At 38.4% G+C, this 25,687-nt stretch overlaps 1 protein-coding gene across 4 annotated transcripts in view; it reads right to left on the bottom strand.

Moving 5' to 3' along the window:
• The window catches only part of DNAJC6 (DnaJ heat shock protein family (Hsp40) member C6), a 131,766-nt gene that overhangs the window by 98,794 nt on the left and 7,285 nt on the right, over nt 1–25,687 (bottom strand). Inside the window, exon 2 of one of the 4 annotated variants that reach the window (XM_032494497.1) lies at nt 720–840. The exons of 2 other annotated variants lie outside the window; for them this stretch is intronic. Coding sequence is in view for 1 of the 2 variants with exons in the window: in XM_006181261.3 (XP_006181323.1) it covers nt 20,666–20,687 (22 nt within the window). In the remaining variant the exon portion in view is untranslated. Of the gene's footprint in view, nt 1–719; nt 841–20,665; nt 21,485–25,687 lie in introns of those variants that run through there. One more of the 4 variants, XM_006181261.3, reaches the window with a different exon arrangement.

Below are 25,687 nucleotides of genomic sequence, written 5' to 3'. Positions count from 1 at the left end.
GGCCCTCACCGGGAATTGAATACGCAGGCACCTTGCACTTGAAATTCCCAGCCTCCAAACCCTTGCAAAACAACTGTCTGTTGTTTAAGCCACCTACTTTATGACTAAGACAGAAGGGAAATGACATTGTACCAGTTCCAAGGCTAGGCCCAAGAGACCCTGTGAACCTGTCCTTGCTCTCTTGGCTTCCCTTCCCTTCCCTTTCCTTAGGAGAACCCAACGTTAGATGGCCTAAGGATGGGAGACCACAAGGAGGAGTTGGCTCAGTCATCCCAGACATGTAAGCAAGCCTCACTGACAAGAGCAGAGCTTGGCCCAGATCAGAAATGCCCAGCTGGGCCCACCTACTGGCCAAAAGAACTGTGTTAACTGTCTTTAGTAAGTTTCGGGGTGATTTATTATACAACAAACCTAATTGATAAATATATATTTTCCAGAGTTTCTACCTCATTAAGCATAACATTCATTTAAAAGACAAAACAACCTTCCTTGTAAAGAAGAAAGGAAGAGATGGAGGTAAGGAGAGGCAAAACTCAGATCTGGGTTCAAATGCTGACTCCACCATCCAGCAGTTGTTAGCTAAGCTATCCAAAACATACCCAACTTTTCTAATATTACCTTCTGCATAGAGTTGCTTTTTAAATGCAAGGTGAAAATATGTACAGCATCTAACAGAGGAGCTTAGTGGGCACTCGGTACAGTTCAGATCCCTTCCTTACCTTCTCCCTCCTTATATTCCCAGCAATGCCTTAATTGTATGGAAACATCTCAGCTTTATCTCACTTGAGCGGGCAATGCTGTAGTTCACTTTTTATTCTTAATTCATTTGCGTCTTCTTTCCTAGACAGAACAAGCCAAGTTACTCAAAATCCACTTAATTATGTCCTTATGTATGTTTGGTTTTGGAAAATATGTTAAATCATAGAATGCTATAGCTTCATTAATAGCTAACATTTTATTATGAAAATTTCAAACATGCCAAAAAGTTGACAAAATTTCACAATACCCACATAATCTAATACCTAGGTTCAACAATTGAAAACATATTACCAGTTTTTCTTTATCTAGATATTTGAGGGTTTTTTTCCTTTTTGCTGAACTTATTTCAAATGAATTGAGAAGTCATATTACTCTACCACTCATTTCTTCATCATACATCTCCTAATAAGAACATTCCTCTGCACAGCTACAAAGTTAATAATTCCCTAATAACCAGTCTACATTTAAATATACTGAATTGTCCCTATAACATCTTTTGTAATAGTTAACTTTTTAATAACGGTTTACATTTAGACGTGATGCTCACAACAGTACTTCCAGGTGGATATTATTCCCATTTATAGTTGAGGAAATTAAATTCAGAACGCTAATTTGCCTTGGCAAAGATCACACAGGTAGGGAGTTTGTGGCAAAGTCATTATTTTATACTATTTAATATTTAACTACTTTCAATAGATCAAACTGACATGTGGACAAATGCATTTAAATACTTTTTAATCAATACATTAAAGCTTTTAGAAGAAAGCACAAGACAACATCTTTATGACGTTAGGGCAAGCAAAGATTTCTTAAACAGAACCCCAAAAGTAGTCACTATACAGCAAAAGTAAACAAAGACTACTACGTTAAAGAATTTCTAGTCATCAAAGGATATCATGAAAAGAGTAAAAAGCCAAGCCACCTGTGCTAGAAGATTTCTGCAATACAAGTATGCAAAGGATTCATATCCAGAAAGTATAAACCAATACGAAATATTCAAATCAATAAGAAAAAGACAGAAAACCCAAGAGAAAATTTGGCAAAAATCATCATCAGGACTTTCACACAAAAAACGATATGCAAATGGCCAATAAACTTCTGGAAAGATGTTTAACCTTGGATTCATTATGGAACTTCAAATTAAAACCACAGTGATCTGCCACTACACGCAAACCAGAATCACTAAAATTTAAAAGACTAGCAGTGTCAAATGTTGCTAAAGATGTAGAGCGACTAGAAATCTCATTCACTGCTGATGGGAGGAAAACTTGCTATATTCACTTTGTAAAACTGGCAGTATCATCTAACGCGATCGTACATATATGCTGCACTCCAGTCATTTTACTCTTAGACTACAACCAACAGAAATATGTACAGATGTGCACCAAAAGACACACAAGAGAATGTTCACAACAGTACTTTTTGTAATATGCCAAAACTAAAAATTACCCAAAGTCTGTCAAAATTAAAATGAAAGAAGTGAAGTGGCATATTCACTGGATGGAATACTGTATAGCAATGAGAATAAATGAACTACAACTACCACATTACAAGGATGTATCTCACAAATACAGCACTGGGCATAAGAAATTGGAACAAAAGATCACATACTGAATATTTCCATTTACATAAAATTCAAAAACAAGCAAAACTAATCCACAGTAACAGACCAGACTGGTAGTTACTCAGTGGTGGTAGGGTTAGTAGTGACTGGAAGAGGACTTCTAGATTGCTAGTAATAATCTATTACTTGATTTGGATACTAGTTTCACAAGTGTGTTAACTTTATAAAAACTCACAAACTTGTGTACTTAGATGTTATGTGTACTTTTCCATATACTTAAAAGTTTGCTTAAAAATTCAGTATTTTCAGGGCATAAACATACAAATCAATATGAAGAGTTTTGATGTCAGTTTACCAGTTTGTCTCCTGAGAAGACTCTAAGTTGCCTATTTATGTAACGTCCTGATTTACTTTCATATACTGCCAATTTGGCTTTTCCCTGTGCTGTCTTTAGTCATAAATTTCTCATTAGAGTTCAGCTGTCTTTTTATTATATAAGTTTCAGGTGTACAACATTATAATTTGATATCTACACACATTACATAGTGATCACCCCCAAGTCTAGTTACCATCCATCCCATATACACATATACATGGGGGTTTATACCCAGGCTCCCAATTCTGTCCCACTGATCTGTGATTCTGTTTTCGTACCAGTGCCATACTGTTTTGATCACTATAGCCTTGTAGTATAGTTTGAAATCAAGGAGCATGAAACCTCCAGCTTTGCTGTTCTTTCTCAAGATTGCTTGGATTACTTTGGATCTTTTATGATTTCATACAAATTTTATTTTAGAATTATTTTCCTAGTTCTGTGAAATATGCCACCAGAATTTTGATAAGAAGCGCTTTGAATCTATAGATTGCTTTGGGTAGTGTGGACATTTTTAACAACATTAATTATTCCAATTCATGAAGATGAAATATCTTTCCATTTGTGTTCTCTTCACTTTCTTTCATCAGTGTACTATAATTTTCAGTGTACAAGTCCTTCACCTCCTTGGTTAGATTTATATCCAAGTATTTTATTCTTTGCAATGCAATTATAAATGAAATTGTTTTCTTAATTTCTCTTTCTGATAGTTTATTATTGGCATATAGAAATGCCACATATTAAATTTGTATCTTGCAACTTTACTAAATTCATTGACAAGTTCTAACAGTTTTTTGGTGGAGTCTTTAGGGGTTTCTATGTATAGGATCAGGTCATCTGCAAATAGTGACAGTTCTACTTCTTTTGTTCTGATTGGGATGACTTTTATTTCTTTTTCGTGCCTAACATTTGTGGCTAGGTCTTCCAATATTATATTGAATAAAAGAGGCAAGAGTGGGCGTGCTTGTCTTGCTCCTGATCTAAGAGGATATGCTTTCAGCTTTTCATTGCTGAATATGATGTTAGCTTTCGGTTTCTCTTATATGGCCTTTATTATGTTGAGGTACATTCCCTCTATAGCCATATTGCTGAGAATTTTTATCATTAATGGGTGTTGAATTTTATCAAGTGCTTTTTCTACACCTATAGAGACAGTCATCTAATTTTTATCCTCCATCTTGTTAATATGGCGTATCACACTGATTGATTCGTGAGTGTTGAACCATCCTTGCATCCCTGAGATAAACCCCATTTGACTGTGGTGTATGCTACTTTCAGTGTATGACTGGATTTGGTTTGCAATATTTTGTTGAAGACTTCTGCATCTATGTTCATTGAGAATACTAGCCTGTAATTTTCTTTTTCTGTTGTGCTCTTATCTGGTTTTGGTATCAGGATGATGTTGGCCTCAAAAAATGTGTTTAGAAAGCATTCCTTCCTCTTCAATTTTCTGTAAGAATTTGAGAAGGATAAGTATTCTTTCACTGTTTGAAAGAATTCACTAGTGAAGCTGACTAGTCCTGGACTTTTGCTTTGGGAGAAGTTTTTGATTACTGATTCAAACTCCTCACTAGTAATTAGTTGATTTAGATTTTCTATTTCCTCATAACTCAGTCTTGGTAGATTACATGGTAGATTACATGTTTCTAGGAATTTGTCCCTTTCTTCTAGGTTGTCCAACTTGCATTCTTTCCCTATGCCTTTGAGATATCAACTACCTGACCATAGCAGGAAACTCTCAGATTCTTTATCTAGGTCATCTGTTTAAAATACCAACTTTAGGGAGGTAATTCCTATCAGAATAAAAACAAAAGGGTGAAAGGTAATTTGGAACTTGGGCAAATGAAAAATCTTTAATTCCACTCCACAAATATTAGTAAAAAGCTGTAACTCTGAGCAAGTGAACTTAACTAATTCCAACTGCCAAAACAGAATTTGGATCCAACTGCTCTTTAATAAACTAGTGAGTTTTGCATTATCATACACATTTCATGTCTAAAATCTCAAAACATGGGGGATGGGAAGGGACAGACTGGGATTTCAAAATGTAGAATAGATGAACAAGATTATACTGTATAACACAGGGAAATATATACAAGATCTTATGGTAGCTCACAGCGAGAAAAAAAATGTGACAATGAATATATGCATGCTCGTGTATAACTGAAAAATTGTGCTCTACACTGGAATTTGACACAACATTGTAAAATGACTATAACTCAATAAAAAATGTTAAAAGATAAAAAATAAAATAAAATTTAAAACAAAAGCTATAAGGTCACTATTTGCATCTGTCAACATAATTATGTGTGTCTATATATATATATATGTTGTCTATATATGTGTGTGTGTTATAGATGTGTGACATGTTTCTACCTCTGAATGGTATTGCCAAAATTAATGTGCAAAAGAGCTCTATTTAGTTTGGTTGAAGCTCAAGCACTTGTAGGGACTGGGTATTCCAAAACTCCCAGAAATATAGAAACTAACCCAAATGTTTTTTAAATTCATATGATCTAGGATAGTCTTTGGTAAATAAGAACTAGTTTAAGTTCGTTGGATTAATTAGGTTATGTCTTCAGAATTATCAGCACTAAAAATAATGTAGATGGACAACTTCATTTTACTTGGGTTTATTGGTCAAATAGATTCATGTCATCTCTGGAAAATTTGTCAGCAAGAAAAAATAGCTTGCAATGATGGCTGACTTTGTCCAATGTCTCATGAAGTTTTTGTGGGTAGCCTAAAACAATTAAAGAGAGAAAGTGAGTTAAATAGATATAAGCAGGATATAGGTTTTTAGGTGAACTTTTTCAATAGTTTAACTCTTTTAGGTAACATGAAACTTAAGAGTTTTGCTAAGTTAATGGATGGAAATTCATTGACTATCTATCATTTCCAAATAAGATAAAATAGTAAAGCATTAACTACTGAACATAGATCTATCTTTTGGCATCCTATTGCAGAGAAACTAGAAATAAATTTGAGTTTATTTGTAAACATGTCTGTTCCATGTTAAAAGGCTGTATATGAGGAAGCATATGTTTCTTAGAGATTATGAAATGCATTCATAAATTTGCCAATCTAAATAATGCTGGTATAACATAATAATTCATAACTGTTTACTTGTTTATTTTCACTAAGGTTTTAAGGGTTAAAAAAGTCTAGTATATGTAATTAAAGCTACTAAAAATAATAATAAAAACACCTCAATATACAAGGAAAGTAGAATGTGTGTTTTTGGTAAAAGAAAGTATGAGGAATAGAGACGCATTTTTTGTTAAGGAAAAATTTAAGGAAATCTTTTCTCTTAAGCTATCTGTGACTTAACTACGATTTAGTAAAGTATATCTTTGTACACAAAAATGGAATATTTCCTATTTCTCTCTACCTGATCACTCCAGAATTCAGAAACCCTTAACTATTCTTTTCATGGCAATATAGTTAGTTATTTGCATAAGTTCAAAAAGAATCTGTTCTCTTTGTAACAGGAAACATTGGTTATATTATCAAGACTTCGACTGAAACATTATACTTAAGAGAGATGTGCAGAGGCTCAGATATGACCAGACAGCTTTAAGGAACTAAGATTGACTTCAATGAAGTCAATAAAGCCCCTTGGAAAAATTGGCCTGATACTCTGCTTACAGGGTTCCAAGCAGCCTTACCAGGTCCTTGGCTTGGCTTGGCTCCCTGGCTTCAAGAGGCTTTTTGAAAGTTCAATCTGTGATTCCTTATGAAAGGTTCCAGCAAAGCAGATTTAAAACAACCTATATGGCCAATTACTATTCTTGCAGCACTTATATAATCAGGCCAAGTTTGATACAAATAAATTTACTTTACTGTGATAAACTTTAGTAAAAACGGGCTAACCATAGAGAGAAAACATATTTGCACCTTTGTGGACTAGATTCTAATCCTGTTAATTGTCTTTGAGGTTTTGTTATATACCTACAAACTGATCCTGGATTCTTCTAGTTTCCTTAACTATCTGGCTGCAACTTTACAAGCTAACATTTCCAATTTTCTCCCTTCCCTCTGATTTGGAATCCTTAAGAAGAAAGACTGCCCTTGAGTCTCCTTGGAAGGGACCACCCCAGCTCCTCCTCAATACCTGTATGGCAGCCAAATTTCAGGGACTTGAACCTTGGATACATATCTCACCGCTAAGGAAGGCTCCACCTGTGCAAATGCTGGAGACCTCTGAATCGAACTGATGAGGAAGAGAAGTAGTTGACCTTGATGTAGACTGCTTCCACCCAAGATGCTGGATCAAGACTTGATATTTTAACCTAACATGGAATTCTTTCTTCTCTTTTTTTCCTTTCTCTGGCACTGGCCTGGAAATATAACACCACCATCCATATCTCCCAGGCCAATGTGAAGATGGGCAACCTTTCAGACTGCTGAATTCATCAAAAACTCCAATCCATCCATTAACAGTGCCACCATAGCAGAAGTGGTTTATGCCCTGACAGGATGCATCTGTGCAGTGGTTATCATTCTCCACAGGCCTTGAAGGCCTATATAGCTGGTGCATAATGGGAAATGCCACTTAGGTTCCCTAACTGTGCCCCCTAACTGTTCACAAACAAGCTGGGACATCTCATGGGTCAACTCCCCTGAATTTGGATTGTCAAATTAGAAAGGACCTACTGGGAGGCTTTCAAGATTCAGGATTAGCTTCCTTTTGCAGGGCCCTACTTCCATGACAATAAATACAAAGGAGGCTGTAATCAGGAATACCTCCTCAATTCTTGAAAACAATGCGGAATCCCCTCCTACAGCGATAGCTGCCCAACAAAAACCCTTAGACTCTCTGGCCAAAGTTGTTCTTGGTAATAGGATAGCCCTTGATTCTCTTTTAGCCGAGCAAAGAGGTGTCTGTGCTGTGGTCAACACCACCTGCTGCACCTGGATTAACACTTCTAGGAAGGCTGAAACTCAAATTACTTAAAATCACTGAGCAAGCCACCTGGCTTAAAAAGGTAACTCCTTTAATGGGATCTTTCTTTGAATTATTTGATTTTGACTGGTTTGGGTCATGTTGACCATGGCTCCAAAGTGCATCCAGACATTGGGAATTATTCTGCTTGTAAAAGTCATAGCATTCCCCTCAAAAGTTTTAAAGGCATGTTTGCAGCTGCTAACCACCACGCAAATAATCTCCGTAAGACTGGAACATCAAAAAAGGAACAAATGACTGACCTTAAAAATGTAAATCTTAAGTGGTGACCCGTGAATACCACAGACATTCAGCAAAAAAAATGTCATGACCTGTGAATATCACACCAAGGATTAACAAAAGCTGTGAGAACTACAGAGCAGTAGTTAAGAATGGTGCTAATGCCTTAAATTGTTATCACATCTCTCAGGCTAAGAGTCTGATCAAAAAGAGAGGATTATTTAAAAAGAAATAGCAGGCCCCAAATACAGTCACTTGTGCTACGCTCCATGTCAAAACTTTAACCAGTCAATCTGGAACTACCTGGTTGGCACTAGTGAGGTAATCTGCCTGACAGACTCCTGCCTTTCCCCCAAAGGAAGGTGACCTTCCCTGAAATAATCCACTCTTTGGAAACTTCCTTTTTCCACCTTCTTCTGCCTATTAAAGTCTTCCATTTGGTACAGCAACTCAGAGCTCCTTTCTGATTTTTAGATGGAATGCTACCCAATACATTGAATAAAGCCAAAAAAAAAAAAAAAAAGCTTCAAATTCACTTATCTGAAATTTGTTTCTTTAACAAAGTCAGTCTGTACCCTAGCCACTATATTATTTGTTTACCCTGGAATTTGAATTACCCTCCTAAATCATAAACATTGCCCTGCAGAGTTTGAATGGTTGAAGTACCAGTTTCCAGATCTTCTTTTAATAGCTGAAGGCCTGGTTACTATTATGAAGTATTATGACTATAACAATATTTTGCACACACTAAAATGTGGAAAGTAGGCAGTCACACACACAAGAAGAAAATATGATCTCAAAAAGGTAAAGCACATATACAGAAATAAAAAGATTACATAGAAAGGGGATACACTTTCTATGGGGATGAAACTGTTTTAACAAAAATTATCTCAAAAGCATGGATTGATGGTTTTATAGGTTTCCTCTGTGCTTTTCATAACTTCTTTTTGGGAACATATATTCATTTAAAATATACTATGTTGAGTACTTACTATGTGTCAGGTACAACGCTAGGTGCTTTTTACGTATTATTTCTAATTTCACAATATCCTTTGAGTTGGGTATAGGCATTCCTCGGAGATGTCACAAGTTTGGCTCCAGGGCCATCACAATAAACTTGAGTATCATAATAAAGCAAGCCATACGAGTTGCATATAAAGGTTATATTTACATTACACTGTAGTCTACTAAGTGTACAACAGCATTATGTCTTAAGAAAGCAATGTACATACCTTAATTAAAAGATACTTTATTGCTAAAAAGTGCTAACCATCACCTGAGCCTTCGGCTTTCAGCTAGTTGCAATCTTTTTGCAATAGTAACATCAAAGATCACTGATCACAGATCACCAGAACAAATATACTAAGAAAGAAAAGGTTTGAAATATTGCAAGAATTACCAAAATGTGACATAGAAACACAAACCGAGCAAATGGTGCTGGAAAAATAACGCCGATTAGGCTTGCTCAACACAGGATTGCCACAAACCTTCAATTTGTAAAAACATAGTATCTGCAAAGTGCAATAAAATGAAGTACTCCTGTATTACTATTTCACTTTTGAAAATGAGGAAATTGAGGCTCAGAGACTACACCTGTCCATCTTGTTAGCCTAAGAGGAGGGATCCAGACATGGCTTTCTTTACTTTTCTCTTTCCTCTTGCCCTCCCTCCTTCTTCTTTCCTTTTTCCCTCCTTCCTCCATACTCTAGTATATGTTCAAGGCCTACGATGTGCCAGGATTTAATCTAGTAATTAAAAGTATGGGAAGTGACATAAAAGGGAAAACACAGGGTGCTTATAAGGCAGGGCATGGGGAGAAAACCTGGAGTCAGAGAAGAAATCTTCTAGAGGAAGCTACTACTTGAAAGTGGCATAGAACTGAGAACCAGGCAAAAAGGAAGGTAAATATACTCCAGGCAGAAGGAGCAGCATGTCGGCAACTCAGAATCTAGCCTTTGAGAAAGTAAAATGTTTTCAGCATGACTTAATGACTCACTACCAGTTCCAAGGTGTACATGCCCATGTACGTGTGTGTGCATACATAGAGCATCCTCACCACATCCTCGGAGGCCAAGTCTTGCAGAATTCTGCAGGAGGAATAACGAAGATACCTCCCACTGTTTCTTTCTTCTTATCACTACCCCCCATCCCAATTAAGGCAAGTCCCCTCCCCTGCCACCCACCTTCTTGAGAGCCCTCTTTTTTTTAATACTGATTCCAGATTTTCCCATTTCACAGCAGCAGAAGTCACAGCTGGGTTCAATCTCTGCACCACCACCCCCAGTTTGAAAAAGGTACTCTAAATTTAAACTATAGAGCACCAAACTAAAAATGGCTTAGAAAGGAGAAAAAATATACCTTGTGCTGGGCTCCTGTTAGATTTCACAGGAACAAATTACCCTTTTTTTTAAGCATACATAGTCAAATGATTCTTAGGTGATAAAATAACCATCTCCAAGTTTGCAGTGAGATAAAAGTACCTGTTTTTAAATGACCAGGGAAGAGGTTGAAGAGGGCAGAAAAAGAGCAGGGAGCTAAGTGCTGACTCATGCAAGATGCATTTGGGGTTCTGAGAATGTCATCCAGCTCCAATGTTAGTGCATGCTGGATTTTCCCTCTTTCCTATTTCCTGAACCAACTAGTTAGAAAAGTAAGACAGAACTAGAGTCAGAAGGGCTTGAGTGCCAATCATATTTGAATTTGGGAAGTGAGAGTTGACAATTCCAAACCATAAAATCACAAAAGTATTAAACATTTAGATGGGGGACCAGACTCATGAAAATGAAAAAGTCATTCAGGATACATATCATCTGGAGCAAAGCAATATAAATGTGTAAGCGTTTCAGAGAAAAGGGGGGATAGAAGATACAAGCTTTTAATAAGCAAGAAACAGTAACTAGAAACCACCTGCACATACCCTTTATTATTTACATAAGATGTTTAAAATGTCATCAATATAGCAGGTTTTTTGCTTTTTTAAAAAAATAGTCCACACTAAAAAAATTATCTGGTTCAGTTTCCATCTATAATAGAGTGGGATGTAGCAGACCAACATTTCTGCTGAGGGTGATTAACTTTAAACAAACCAGATAAAATCCAAAAACACCTATTGAGTAATAAGAGAGCTACTGATCATGCAGGATTTGAGGAGCCAGATCTTGGAGAGACAGAAGGCTCACTGTGGCAAGCTCAACTTTCCGAAAGCTCATTTTTCCCTCTAGGGCATTTGTTGATTCTGAGTATGGGGCAGGAAGCGGAGAAGCCAGGCAGAGAGCAGCTGCTAAGAGGCAGAGAAGCCTGCAGAAGTTCAGCCACTCTAATGGGTCTGTAAAGATAAACAATGGAGTTCAGGACTGAAAAGGTACATCCTGGAGGGACTCAAAGAAGTGAGCCTGAAGTGAGCTTTCTCCTTGAAGAATCGCTAATTGAGGTGCATGGGGCAAGGGGCTCAAAAGTCAAGGAGAAAAGAGATGAAAAGCAGAATGAACATTTTTTGCAGAGCAGAGTTTTCAGCAGACTCACAGTATAGGAAGACAAAAATTGGAGTTTAGATTCCACTGAGGGAAATATCTCAGGCGCTCAATCTGGTACTCTAGGAATGGGAAAACCCAAAAGTGGACCAAATCGTAAATATTATCTGCAAAACAGCCTTAATTGGACTGAATGCCTGATTGGATTGAAGTGATCTCCTTACTGTGAGCAATGAATAAATACTCTCATAAGAGAGATGACATCATCCAGAGCACCTTCATACACAATGTTGGACATTTAATAAAAAACTGTCAGAAATATGAGGAAAGAAGCCAAGAAGAAAAACAGAAAAGGTAAATATACAAGTGACCCATGCTGGAGTTATTAAACGTCATCTTTAAAATGACTATGATTAATATACTTGAGGAAATAGATGACAAAGGTGAAAGCATTTTAATAATTTAGTTAAAATTCTAAAACTGAAAAATATAAAATGAAGTTAAGAAATTAATAGATTGTGTAATAATAAATTAGACACAGCAAAAAGAGCTAGTGGGCCCTAAAATAACAAAAATTAATCAAACTGAAAAAGAGAAATAAGGAGTAAGAATACAGATAACAAAGTAAGGGATGTTGGAAGAGAGTAAAAAGTTTTAATGTAAAAGACTCAAAAAGAGGAAAGAATGGAGCAAAAATAATATTTGAAAAGATAATGGCAGAGAATTATGAGAATTACAAAAAACATCAGGTCTCACAGATTCAAAAAGGGCTAAAAACCCCTAGCAGGATAAACACAAGGAAAAAAATCACACCTAGAAAAACTGCTGAAAATCAAGTATCTAAGGAAAAGACTTTTTTTTTTTTAAGGAAGTCTTAAAAGCAGTCAAAGATGGTTACCAAAGGGGAAAGGAGGGGGGTAGAAACTATTATATGCAGAATAGATAAACAAGGTCCTACTGTAGAGCACAGGGAACTATATTCAATATCTTATAATAACCTATAATGGAAAAGAGTCTGAAAAAGAAAAAAAACATATATAGAGTATGTGTATTGAATCACTGTGCTGTACACTAGAAACTAACACAACATTATAAATCAACTGTACTTCAATAAAAAAAAAGTAGCCAAAGAAAAAAGATGCAACATCAAACAGCAACAGTAAGACTGACAGCCAACTTTTCCAAGAAAGGAAAAAAGTCAAGAGACAATGGAATGCCATCTTTAAAGTGCTAGGGGTGGGGGCAGTGGGAGACCACCTCTCCAGAATTCTACAGAATTCTATTCATCAAATGAAATTATCTTTAAAAGCAAAATCAAAGTCATTTCCAGACCAAGAACCTGAGAATATTCTTTTATAGCAAATATGCACTGCAAGAAATATAAAGGAAGTCTTTTTTTTTTTTAAATTCATTAAGAAAAGATCCCAGAGGGGTCTTCCCACTGCAAAAATTCAGGAAGTAATGAAAAGCAATGGATAGGGTAAATATGTGAGGAAATCAAAGTGAAAATTGATCGTAAAAATCAATAATGTTAGTGTCTTATGAGGGGTTAGATATAGTTAAAATGAATTATAATAATGGCACAGAGGCAAAAGGTGGCGGAGGGAGGACTGGTAAGGGGAGGGCACAAGGTAAACAGAGGTAAAGTGCTCTCGGAGCCTAACATTGTCTGGGATGTGACAAGTAAAACTAGCACTGGAGTAATCACATACACAACATGAAAAGTAAACAGGAACAAATGTGTAACATGCTAGTAGAGAGGGAAAACGGAAGTTAAAAATAATGCTTGATTCGTCCAAAAAAAGTAAAAAAGAAAAGAAAAAAGTGGTACATAAAACAGGTGGGACATAAATAGGAAACAAGGTAGCTACAGATCTTAATACATCAATAATTATATTAAATGTTTTAAATACTGAAAGATCAAAACTGTTAGACTGGATTTTTAAAAGCTCATTTATATGCTGCTTATGAAAGATTCACATTAAACATAAGGGCATAGAAAAACTGAAGTATGAATATAGAAAAGACATACCATATACATATCAACCCAAGGAAAGCTGGTATGGTTCCACTAATATTAGAAAGATAGACCTTCAGGCAGGAAGCATTACTAGAGAGAGAGAGTGTTCACAGTAAAGATATAGCAATTCTAAATTTGTATGGTATGCACCTAAAAAACAGAACCTCAGAGTTAAAGTAAAAATTAGCAAATACAAAAAGAGACACAGGCAAATCCAAAATCAGAATGGGAGAGTTTAACCCTTTCTCAGGAACCAATAGATGAGAAAAAAATAATAAGTGGGTATATAAAAGACCTGTATTACAAGATTTTAAAAACTAATGTAATTGACATATATAGAAACAAAGGGCAAAAAGATAACTAGAAACACCCCAACCACTTAGAAAATAAGAAGTATATTTCTACATGACCCTGTGTCAAAAAAAAAATCAAAATGGAAATTATAATAATATAAACTAAATGACAACAAAAATATGGCAGAACAAAACTTGAAGGAGACAACAAAAGCATGCTTAGAGGAAAATTAACAGCCTTAAATGAAAATTTTTTAAAGAAAACTGAAAATCAAAGATATAAGCTTCCATCTCAAGAAAGTAGGAAAAATTTCAGAATTAGAACCACAATTTCAAAATTTGTAAAAGTAAATAATAATAATGATGAAAGTAAGAACTCATGAGAAAAAAAAATGTATTATACTAAAAACAACCAAATCAAAAAAGCTAGCTCTTTGTAAAGATTAACAAAATTCACAAAACCTTGGCAATATGCATCCAAAAAATGAGAATAACCAGTATAAAAAATAAAAGGCAAATGTCAATATCAGGAATAAAAATAGGGACAAGACCATACAACCTACAGACATAAAAAGATCTTAAGAGGATATAAAGATAACCTTATGCCAATAAATCTGAAAGTGGAGATGAAATGGATGAATTCTTAGAAAAACACAACTTACTGAAACACAAAAAGAAATAGAAAGTCTGAATAAATCTATGCCTATTAAAATAAATGAATCCATATTTTAAAACTTTCCCGCAATAAAATGTCCAGGCCCAAATGGTTTGACCAGTGAATTCTTCCAGACATTTAAAGAATAATTCCAATATTACAAAATTCTTTAGTAGAACAGAATAAGGAATTACTTCCTAGTTTGTTTTATAAGGTCAGCAAAACCTTGATGTCCATACCTGGCAAGAGCACCACCACAATAGAAAATTACAGGTTAATCTCTCTTGAGAACAAAAATGTTCCTCAACAAAATATTAGCAAGTCAAATCCAGCAAATAAATACAAAGGATAACATACCACAACTAAGTTTATTCAGAAATTCAAAGTTAGTTTAACACCCAAAAAATCAATATAAAAAATACAACTGAATGAATATAACAAAATAGAAATAGACTCACGGATACCAACTAGTGGTTACCAGTGGGGAGCGAAAAGGGGAAGGAGCAAGATAGGCGTAGAGGATTAAGAGGTACAAACTACAATATATAAAATAATTAAGGTACAAGTGTATATTGCACAGCATAGGCAATGTAGCCAATATCTTGTAGCAACATTCAATGGGCTATAGTCTATAAAAATTCTGAATCACTATGTTGTACACCTGAAACTTAGGTAATATTGTAAATCAACTGTATCTCAATTAAAAAAAGAACATTCAAAAAGAAAAGTAATCCGTGCAATTCACCATATTAACAGAATAAAATAGAACAGTTGTATGATCATCACAAAACAGGAAAATATTTTGATAAAACTCAGCACCAATTCATGAAAAAGACTTGGCACACTAGGGATAGAAGCCAGCTTTCTTAATCTAGTAACAAGTGTCTAGGTAAATCCTACATCAAATATGGTACTTAATGGTGGAAGGCTGATAGCTTTTCCTCTGAGATGAGGAACAAGGTAAGGATACTCACCATCACCACTTCTATCCAACACTGTGAGAGAGTACCTAGCTGGTGCCACGACGCAAGAGACAAAATGTATAAGGACTGGAAAGGAAGACATACAACAGTCTTTATCTGTAGAAAACCAACTGCCTTCCAAATATCTAAAAACTATTTAAATAAGTTAATTTAGCAAGGTCACTGAAATAAGATCAACAAACACAAATCAACTTTATTTCTACGTCCTAACAACAAACCATTAGAAAGTGAAATTTAAAAATGCCAGTTAGAGTAGCATAAAAAAAAAACCTACCAGGGATGTCACTTTTTATAAGATTTATAACACCTATATCCCAGTATTTCTGTAATTAAAGAGTGCAGTTTATGCTCAGCTCAATCTCATTGTTGTCGATTGTTCTAATTTTTTAAAGGAACCAGAAATACAGATTTGAATATATAACCTCCAAAAGCTTTCATGTTGGCTGAAATTCTCTTAAACTAATAAGGAGGTCAAAATAAAGTCATTGTGTACACTCTGAGTAACACAAACCTATGCAAATATTAAAATATTTTTTATTTCCTTGTTTGGTATTTCAAGATGAAGTCTAAAGAAAAAATAACCTACCTAACACACAATTAAAAATATGTACACATACCAACAATAATGTAAAAGAAAAGGGAAAGAAAAGTTAATAATAAATAAAAAAAAAATATGGATTTCAAGATGCAAATGCTCAGGCAAGACTATGTTAGATGACACCACAAAGTTGTTAGATACAAGTATCAGTACCCCGCATGCAGACTGAAAGAGACAGGTGTGTTGCATTGATGTCTCTCAAACCAATTGGTGCTTTGGGTAAGTGACTTTTCTGAACAAAATGGAGTATAATCTTTCCTTGATTTACACAAAACTTTTAATCCTGGAAATTTCAGTGTGAAACTAGCTTATGTTCTTGGCTCAAAAAGGTATAGAGGGCTTTCACTTACCTCTTCAGCAAAACATCTGAAGTTGCACAGGACACGGAATAATTCGTCATTGAATGGAACAGTCCAGAATATTGCAGGACATCTAGCATTTCTGGTTTCTGCCCAGCGAATGCTTCTACAGCCATTTGCATATTTCCTGTATGTTCCACAGGAAGCAGTATCATGCCCATTTGAGAACCACTGGCATAGCCCAGGCTCTAAACCTAACTCTGTCACGTGTTGGCCCTGAAAGCTGAGAACTCACTCAGCCATTTACACATCACCCCAACCAAAACATCATTTCCCCAACCTGCCCAGTCCCAAGCAGCAATGACAAAAATCTTGAAAGAATTTGAGTTTTCTCTAAGGGCATCACTTTTTCTAAAAGTAGTCATTAAAAAAAAAATCAGTATTTTTGTATTTCCTTGCACTTATTTCATTTTGAGTTACAAATTGGCGGATGTACACCATAGTCTTTTAAATATTTAGGGCGTAAAAGTGGGGGACTATATTCAAACTCCCAACCAGATTTTGTAATAACTTTCAGTGAAAAAGCAAATTCTTTCAGGAATCACTGGGCTCACAATACTCTAATCCTAGCTTTACCGTGTTAAAATGTTATGCATTACTTCAGTAGCTCACAAAATGTCATGTCTGTCATTCTGAGACAAAACATAGAAAAATAACAGAAAATTTGAAAAGAGAATTATTTGTCCTGAACTCTTGTAGGAAAAAAAAAGTTTCCACTCAGATTTTCAGATTCTCCATTCCTATTCTTTTTTATTTCTGCTCCTAAGACCTTACTGTATAAAATACTCAGAGAACTTAACTAAATAAAAGGAAAATGTGTGCTGACCTTAAAGAGTTAAAATGCCTATTTTTCCAAATAAACACAATCTAGAAAAATAAGCAAAAGCCATCATTTTCTATCATTCACATTTCCCTCTGTAGAATAAGTAAATTAATTCCAGTAATAAATGATGCTGAATATTTTATTTAAAACTCTGCAATTTTCCCATGCTACTTATACTCAAGCCCTTGCCTACCATGTGAATGGTTTTGGAAGTAAAATTACCTGGGTTTAAATCCTGACTCTGTCACTTACTAGCCATGTGTCCCTGTGCAAAATGTTTAATCCACTTCTTTACATGTAAATACCCCCTACCTTGCAGTGTTGGGACAATTATGTACAGCACCTTGCAGAGAGCTTTTCACATACTAGCTGTTCATTAAATAGAAACTATGGTTGCTATTATTACAATTAGCTGTCATGTTTGCTAATACCTACTTATTAACTCATTCAACTATTTTCTTCTGAGTTGCCTCATGCAGAATTTTTTTTTCCAGGCTTGGAAAACATTTTGAGATATGCTGGGTAAATGTTACACAATGCCTTTTGTGTTTAAAGGCCTCACTGGACTGTCTTAAGACAAGATGTGCTAAAAAGAGGAAAAAGAAAGAAAGGCATTTATTAAACCACAAGCCATTTATGAACCACTAGTCATGTGATGGTAGCTTATAAAAATTCAGTTTCTGCCTCCCAACATCCTGATGATTTATCTGTCCCTGTCAACCTCTTAAAATTATACCTGGTTCTTGTCTTCAGTCTTTTCAAGGAGCACTGACTTCCAAACAATGCATAACATTCTAATAGTTTTTTCTGTGGTACTTTTCAGCACAAAGACTTTAATTTTTAGATATTTATGTTTCATATTCAGGTCACCAACTGGCACTTTGGAACCTACAAATAGTTCTCAGGGTCTGGTTACCATGGTCACTCCTTCTCCTCAACATGCGCACACACACCCTACCTCACATCTCACTCTCAGCTGGTCCTGTCCACACACACCCATTTCCTAGCCCTGAAAGGACTCTCTGATCCCTAGGAAGTAAGCTTGGAAAGGGACAGGGGGAAACACAATAATTCATAATCTGTTTGGGGCCTTAGACCCCTTTGAAATTTTGAGGAAGACTACTGACATTTGCAACATATACAGACAAAAATAGACTTTGCATGTAAAACTGCATCTCACAGACTCCTCGACAAACTAAGCTATGACTGATTCTCATACTTTTTTGACTGGGATTCACAGTGAGAAACAAGACCTAATATCCAAACAGCCCATGTCTACATACATAAACAAACATAAATACCTAAAACAGAAGTTACAAGAAATACCATTTACCCTTACCAAATGCAATGGTCTCTGACATTTTCTACTGTTTCATCTTTCTAAAATGTTGCTTGAGACACACTAAATTGCTTATCACCCACAATCTAATGAACAGTGATCCCGTCTAACATTTCTCCATCTTAGAGATAAGGAAATAGATCCAAAGAAATTTGTGTTCTAGGTCACAAGTAAGTTAGTGGCAAAACAAGCCAGAAGTTCACTATCCTGACTTCCAACCAGAGGCTCCTTCCAAAACAAAGTGAAACAAAATTTCTATATGCCTACTCCTCTCGAAAAAGCAGCTGGGGATCTGATATTTAAAGCATCCCAATACACTGAGAAACTGGGAGGGTTTCAATTCCAAACCATGGTGAATATTAACCTGACCTGAACCTACAATTCCAGCAGTCTTCTCTTTTTCTAAACCATGCCACTGGCCTAGCATGACATGGCTTATAGGCACATTTTTTCTTTCCAGAAACCTTTTCTCCGGCCACTGAAAACCACACAGGAAAGGCCAACATTCTCCCTAAGTTCATTTAAAATACCTTGATTGCACAAACACACAGGTTTTATTCATTCGTGAGAGCCTGGCTTAGAAACAGAAGGCGACAGGCCCTCTTTGCACTTACAGAGCCGTGCAAATCTGTTTTCCTCCCTGCTAAGTCTGCTTAATTAAAATTTAAACATCAAACCACATAGATCGATTTGTGGATGTGAATGATCCAGAGCCTATTAGATGTTAATACTACTGACACCAGCTACCTGGCCCCTTTTAAAGCCTCAGTATAGAAAGCAGGATTGCTTAAGAGCCTTCAGAACAAACAGCTTGATAGATTAAAATACCACTCTCCCCACTGGCATCAGGCTGTGTGTGGTTTTGATTTGATAGTCTGTTGGTTGTGGGTTTTGTGGGTGGTTTTTTTTAATATGGACTAAACATCATTGCCCCTTACAAGGTGAGAATCTTATAACAAGCCAGAGAGAGTAGCTGGGAACCGGTGGGAGACCCCTTGTGCAGTTAGAAGGCTGGGGAGTGTGTGTCTTCACTGATCACCAAACAGCTTCGCCCGGGCGTCGGGGAGGGTCGGTGGGCGCGGGTAGCCTGCCCGGGGGCCGCATGACAGCCTCCACCAGCGCGCCCAGGTCCGGTGCCCAAGGGCAAAGTGCTGGGCTTTCTTAAAGCAGAGCGCACTGGGAGGAGAGGGTGGGGTGCAAACTGCTGCGCAGAGGCCCCAGGGTGAGATCAGTGACCGCCCGCCGGGGAGGAGCGGGGGGAGCGCGCAAACCCTAAAATTAGCGCTCGGGATGCGGCGGCAGGGCCGGGCCAGGCCACGCGGAGATGGCGTCCTCCCGAGCTTCCCCGGGAGCCCCGCAGCTCTGCACCTTCCTCCTGCACCCGGGCCAGGCGCAGCACCGACGAAGGGCACCCTCCTGGAAACAGGATCGGGGAAAACGTGAAGCCTCCTGGGACCTTGGGCTCTATCGCTCCTCCCCCAACTGCGGCAGAAATGTAAGGCGCCTCGGAATTTAAAACCCCAGAATCCTCCAGAATCGTTGTTGTTTAACTTAAAATTTGGCTGGCTCGTTTTAGAGTACCCTGTCCTTCCCTGACTTTTCATTTGAACTCGTTTCACTCCTCCCCCAGGCCTCCAGAGGAATTAAGAGTGTTGGGGGTTGGGGGGCGGTTTCCAGGGATCTAGGGGCTGGAGGCAAGCAGACTGGGGGGAGTTTGCATCGGAATCTCTCTCTGCAAGATGAACAGGCCTAAAGGTCAGTGACGGCTCCCCGTTGGGTCCTCCTGAAAGGTTAATGTTCATTAAAGGATACTCATGAACTTTTTTTTTGAAAACCCAAACTGTAGAAGTCCGAAGTATTTCAGATATTCCAATGCCAATAATGCATTGAAAACCTACATATTAATTAACTATCGTGAACACTCTCAAAATAAAAGGGAACTATTATAAGGATATCTGTGAAATGTAAATATGTTACTCAGCCAAGATTAAAAAAATGAAAAAAATGCAAAAATGTTACTATATTTAGTAGCCTCCCCCCCAAAAATGGAAAATGGAATGACACAATATTTGGAAACCAGAAGCCAGTTATTTTTTAAAGTCATGTTTATTATATAACTAGAATTTTTAAATAATATATGCACAGTAATTTTAAATCAGCCATTTAATACACACTAAACATGTCCATGGAGTGACATCTTATCCCTAGCCTCTTAAAGCCTCCCCTCTGCAGTCAGCCCCTTACCTTTATTTTCAGAATCTTTCATTCTCTCCTTCCTCCCTCTGCTGCAAAGGAGCAGGAAAGTCCGGCTGATTCTGCAACCCTGACTTTTGATTTATCATTCACAGTCAGCGGTCTCGGGGGCGAAGTCCCTCCACGGGAGGAGCACCCAGGCTCTGATAATTGCATGCAAAGTCAGTGTGCGGGGTTATAATTTTGCTTATGCTAGAGCGGAAAGGATGGGGATGAAGGCAGACGTAAACACAGATTCCAAAACATGGCATGGAACTGGATCTGGAGCCTAGGCTTGCCTTTCATTGCAGTAAGTTAGGGCACCGTTTAGTGCCTCCTTGTCTCTGGAGAGATTTGATTCAGGTTGCATGAGGAATGTGCGTGCCGGGTGCCAAGCTTATCCTCAGATGGAGACCTTAACTTTGGAGGGGGATTAAGAGCCCTGTGCTTCTTTCCTCCTACATATTCATTCACTCAGCAAACATTTCTTTTACCTCTCTGTGTGGACCAGGCTTTTTCTAAGTACTGGGGATACAACAGTGAAGGGGACCAGCCCAGTCCTCAAGCTGTTACAACACAGAGACATACAGTGCAATACAACGACCTATGTCTCTGCATGGACCCCAGTTGCTGAACCCATTTCGCCCAGGCGTTAAGTTGATACTCAAGGCTTTAGTGATTGCTTTTAAGCCACTGAGTGGCTGAGACAGAAATGGATCTGTGGAAGCAAGACCAAGACCCCTCTGTTAGGCAGCAAGGAACAGTCAAGCAAATCTTTCCATCATTCAATACAAGCTTCCTTTTAATCACTGCATAGCTCAGAGTCATTCTTTCATTCATTCACTCAACTAATGGTTATTGGAGCCAGGCACAATTCCACCTGCTAATAATTCAGGAGTGCAGGAGACAGACCACATCCCTGCTCTTGTGGCTATCACATTTGGGTGGGAGGATTCAGACAGGCCACAAACAAATATAAACATATAATAAGCAGCAGTGAATGCTGGGAAGAAAAATGAAGCATGATAATGAGGTAGCAGAGCCGCCAGTTTAGATGGCATGGCCCAGGGAGCTGCCGTCTAACTTAATTTATGGAAGATGGATCAGAGTCATCACAGTCCCTTCCAGACACCTTCACTCAGAAATTGTTTTTTAAGCTCTGAGCCCTCACAGCTTCCTCTGCTCTAAGTGCACTCAGTGATGGCTGGTGTTCATTCCCCATTGTACAGACTGGTAAACTGATATCCAAAAAGGTTAACTGTCCCACTCCAGGACCTCACCAAGTTGGGAGAAGAGCCCCAGAAATACACCCACCTGTGGCTCTCATCCCCAGAAACTGCTAGGATAAGAACAATATTGATGTGGAAAGTCTGCTGGCATAGGAGTGCAGACAGTTGAAGACCTGTCTCTACCACTGTTACCTAAGTGCTATAGGGCAAGTAGACCGAAGTCCTCTGGCACCAGTAAAGTGGGGCTACTCACACCCGCCCTGTGTGGGTTTCAGGCTGTTCAGAAGATCAAAAGAGAGAATAGATGCAGTACTTTGTAAAGTAAGCTCTGTATGCATGTGAAGTGTAATTATCCACATACTTGGGCACACTGAAGAGAACTAATTGCTAGTGTTTACCTGCCCATTACTGCAGCCCAAGAGTCAAATATATCTATAGAGTGAGAGCTTGTCATGGCCACAAGGTTTCCTGGAGTTGATTTCCCACTGCCAAACTTTAAAGACTCCCTGAAAGTTTGGGGAGATTTTAAGTATTTGGTTTTTGTTCCCGTCTTTTTGCCTTTGACACCTTAAGGCCCCTTGGGAAAATCTGCCTTCCTTGAAACCCCTCACTGGCCACCAAGTAAGCCATGTCGGCCCAGAAGCCACATCAAAGAAACGGGCATCTCCATCTCCAAGGACCAAGGCCAGGGCAGCTAAAAGATGCCCAGTTAAGAGCACCTTTAGGGGCAGGTAGGGTGAGAGAAGCAGGGGGCTGAGAAGCCACCATCTGGGCACTCTTTCATTCATTAAATAGTCACTGTGCCAGGGGTCTGCTCTGAACACTGAGAATGACACAGTGCTGAACAAAACATTCTGTCCTCAAAGAGCCTGTGGTCTCAGGACAAGAGGTTTCCACAAGCTATGCTAATTTCCTGAATTAGGCCACGGCCTGGGTTTGAATAGCTGGGCAAGGGCTCTAGGGCAGGACAGACTGGGTTCAAACATGGGCTCTGCCCTTTCCTGGCTCCTACAGGACACTGGGCTATGTCCCTGCACCACTCCAAGTCTCCCTGTCCTGATCCGTAAGATGAAGGTAATGATGGTACCTACCTCTTAGGGCTGCGTGAGGCTCAAATGAGATAATACAGGTAAAGTACGTGTCACAAAGCCTGACACATGAAGTGTCAGGGCTCCATAAATGCTGTAAGATTAATATTATTACCTACTGACCTGGATCACGTCTACACCTCTGCACCTCAGCTTCCTCATAAAATGCAGAAAATAATAACTAGCGTACGTGGCTATTGTGAGAATCACCCATCAGGAAGAACATAAAGCCCTGGCATAAAGGATGAGCTCAGCCCCTGCCAGGCTCACTCCAAGCCCTCTTTAATCAAGCAGGCTTCCCAGGAAAAAAGACTAAGGCTGAGGGAGAGTGAGGAAGTGGGAGAGGGGCTGCCGTTCATACTAACAAGGAAGCAAGTTTGGTTTTTTTCCCCCAAGAGTGTGGTCATTTCTACTGCATTTTATCCAACATTGTATTTTGAAAAGATTCAAACATACAAAAAGTTGGAAGAATTGCATGGTGAACATCTTCAAGTACATTTTGCTAAATCTACTTTATCACGTATCTGTCCTATCCATCCTTAGCTGATTTTTTTTTAAATTAAGTTGAAAGAGATTTGAAGTCTTCTGTTTTCCGTCCTGATGCAAATTTTACAGAAGCCTTAGACCGCCTGATTCTGTGGCTATTCTAAGCAGGGTCAGGTGAATTCTCAGAAGCCTTGTCCTGCCCACAGTAAACCTCAAGGCCACACTAAACTGAGGGACAAGGAAGGACTCAAGCCCTGGAGCTTTCCAGAACCCAGCAGTGCCTCTGGCAGACCCCATGCTTCTAATAAACTGGTACCAAGAACCATTATAAACACCCATTAATGGAAATGATGCCCCATCTCAATAACTGGGTTTTGGGAAAGCATCAGGCTGGCTCCGCTGGCTGCAAGTCCCTTCACAGCTCTGCACAGTCCTTGTCTTGTTAGATGCCACTTCTGAGTCACTAGACCGGTGAGTCATGCCCAGCAAGGGAGGCCATCTTGAGAGCAAAACCAAAGAGAATTTTCGAGAACAATGAGTGAGACTCTGAACTGAAAGAGAATAAGGCTTTTCACTGTCCTAGCAAAACAAAAATGAAAGAAAAAAACACAGCTGTTAACATTGTGGGTTTAACTTCCCAGCTGTAAATTTTACTCTAAAGAAAAACTAAGCAAAAAAAAAAAAAAAAAAAAGCTTTTTCTATTCCCTGGGAAGTTTTCGAGGAAAACAGACTTGGAGGATATGTCTCCAATTAGGCAGACCTAGTGATCTTTCACTAACTTGCACGGCCCCTCCTCTAGCTTAGTCATTCACTCCCAAAACACGCCAGGGTGGGGAGACAGGAGAGGCGTCACTTCACCTGCACCACCACATTCGGTCTTCCTTCCTCCCAGCCAAGCCTCTGTTTGGTTTGCTCAGAGCATCCAGGTAAGAGAGATGAAAAGGAGAGAGAAAATTGCTGACAAGGGGGCAGAGGAGGGGATGGAGATTTGTGATTAGGGTCCCCGGAGAGTAGGGCAGCATGACTATAAGAAAGCAGGGTAGATTCCCATAAAACCAAGTCCACAAGGCAAGGGGAAGAGAACTAATATGCGGAGTACCTGCTGGGTGCCAGGCAATCTTATCATCATCACCATGCATTTAAAGAGAACTTATTATTTGCCAAGCATTGCCTTTAAAGCGAGGACTTTTACAGCACACTGCTGGGGTTCGAATCCCAGCTTACTCGTTGTATAACTCTGGAAATGTTACTTATCCTCTTTGTGCTTCCAATTTCTCACTTGTAAAGTAGAGACTGTAAAACAGGGTTGTTTTAAGAATTAAATAAAATAAAAAATATCTACAGGTTTAGGACAGTGGCTGGCACACGGTAAACAGTGCATATATGTTAATGATTGCTGGTACCTCTTTTGCAGATGAGAAAGATGAGGCAGAGAGGAGACTTGCCAAAGGACACATAGCTACAAAGTAGCAGAGCCAGGATACTGCCTGTCCTTTATTTGTGAGGGAAGCCACATCATCTTCCTTTTATTGATGAGAGCTTGGGAGCCCAAGAGGGGTCTAGTAACCTGCTCGTATCACAAGCTGGCAAATGAGAGAGTTAATATTTACAACCCACATTCGCTGACTTGAAAGCCTTTTCACATCCCGTTAGGCCAGTGGTTCTCAAATGTTAGCATACATCAGAATTACCACAGGGCGTGCTGGGCCCCACCTCCAGCGTTTCTGATTTGGTAGCTCCGAGGTGGGGGGCCAAGAAATCGCATTTTTGACAAGTTCCAACAGACACTGATGCTGCTGGTCTGGAGACCACAGTTGGTGAACTGCCACCAAGAGAAGGAAAAAAATGGGAAAAGATATGAACAGGAGTTCACACATGTCCTATTCACACATGTGAAAAGATCTTCAGCTTCATAATGCTCATCAAGGAAATTCAATATAAGACAACCATGCAGTACCACTTCACCCCCATCAGAAAGTGCGACAGTGCTCAGTATTAGCAAGGAAGGAAGGAGTCAAGGATCTCACACACGCTGGTGGTAACTAAATTAGCACAAATGTGTGGAAGTCAACTATCTTTCAAAATTAAAAAAGCACATACATTTAACCCAGTAATTGTCCCTCTAGGTGTTTATATTTATAGTCACAAGTGTTCGGACTGTAAATTTCAGATGTCTTCTCTTTGGATGGAGATATAGATAGATGATAGATAGGCAGGCAGGTAGGTAGGT

This window comes from Camelus ferus, chromosome 13, assembly GCF_009834535.1.
Source record: "Camelus ferus isolate YT-003-E chromosome 13, BCGSAC_Cfer_1.0, whole genome shotgun sequence".
Taxonomy (NCBI): domain Eukaryota; kingdom Metazoa; phylum Chordata; class Mammalia; order Artiodactyla; family Camelidae; genus Camelus; species Camelus ferus.
This window is presented reverse-complemented; position numbering and strand designations above follow the sequence as displayed.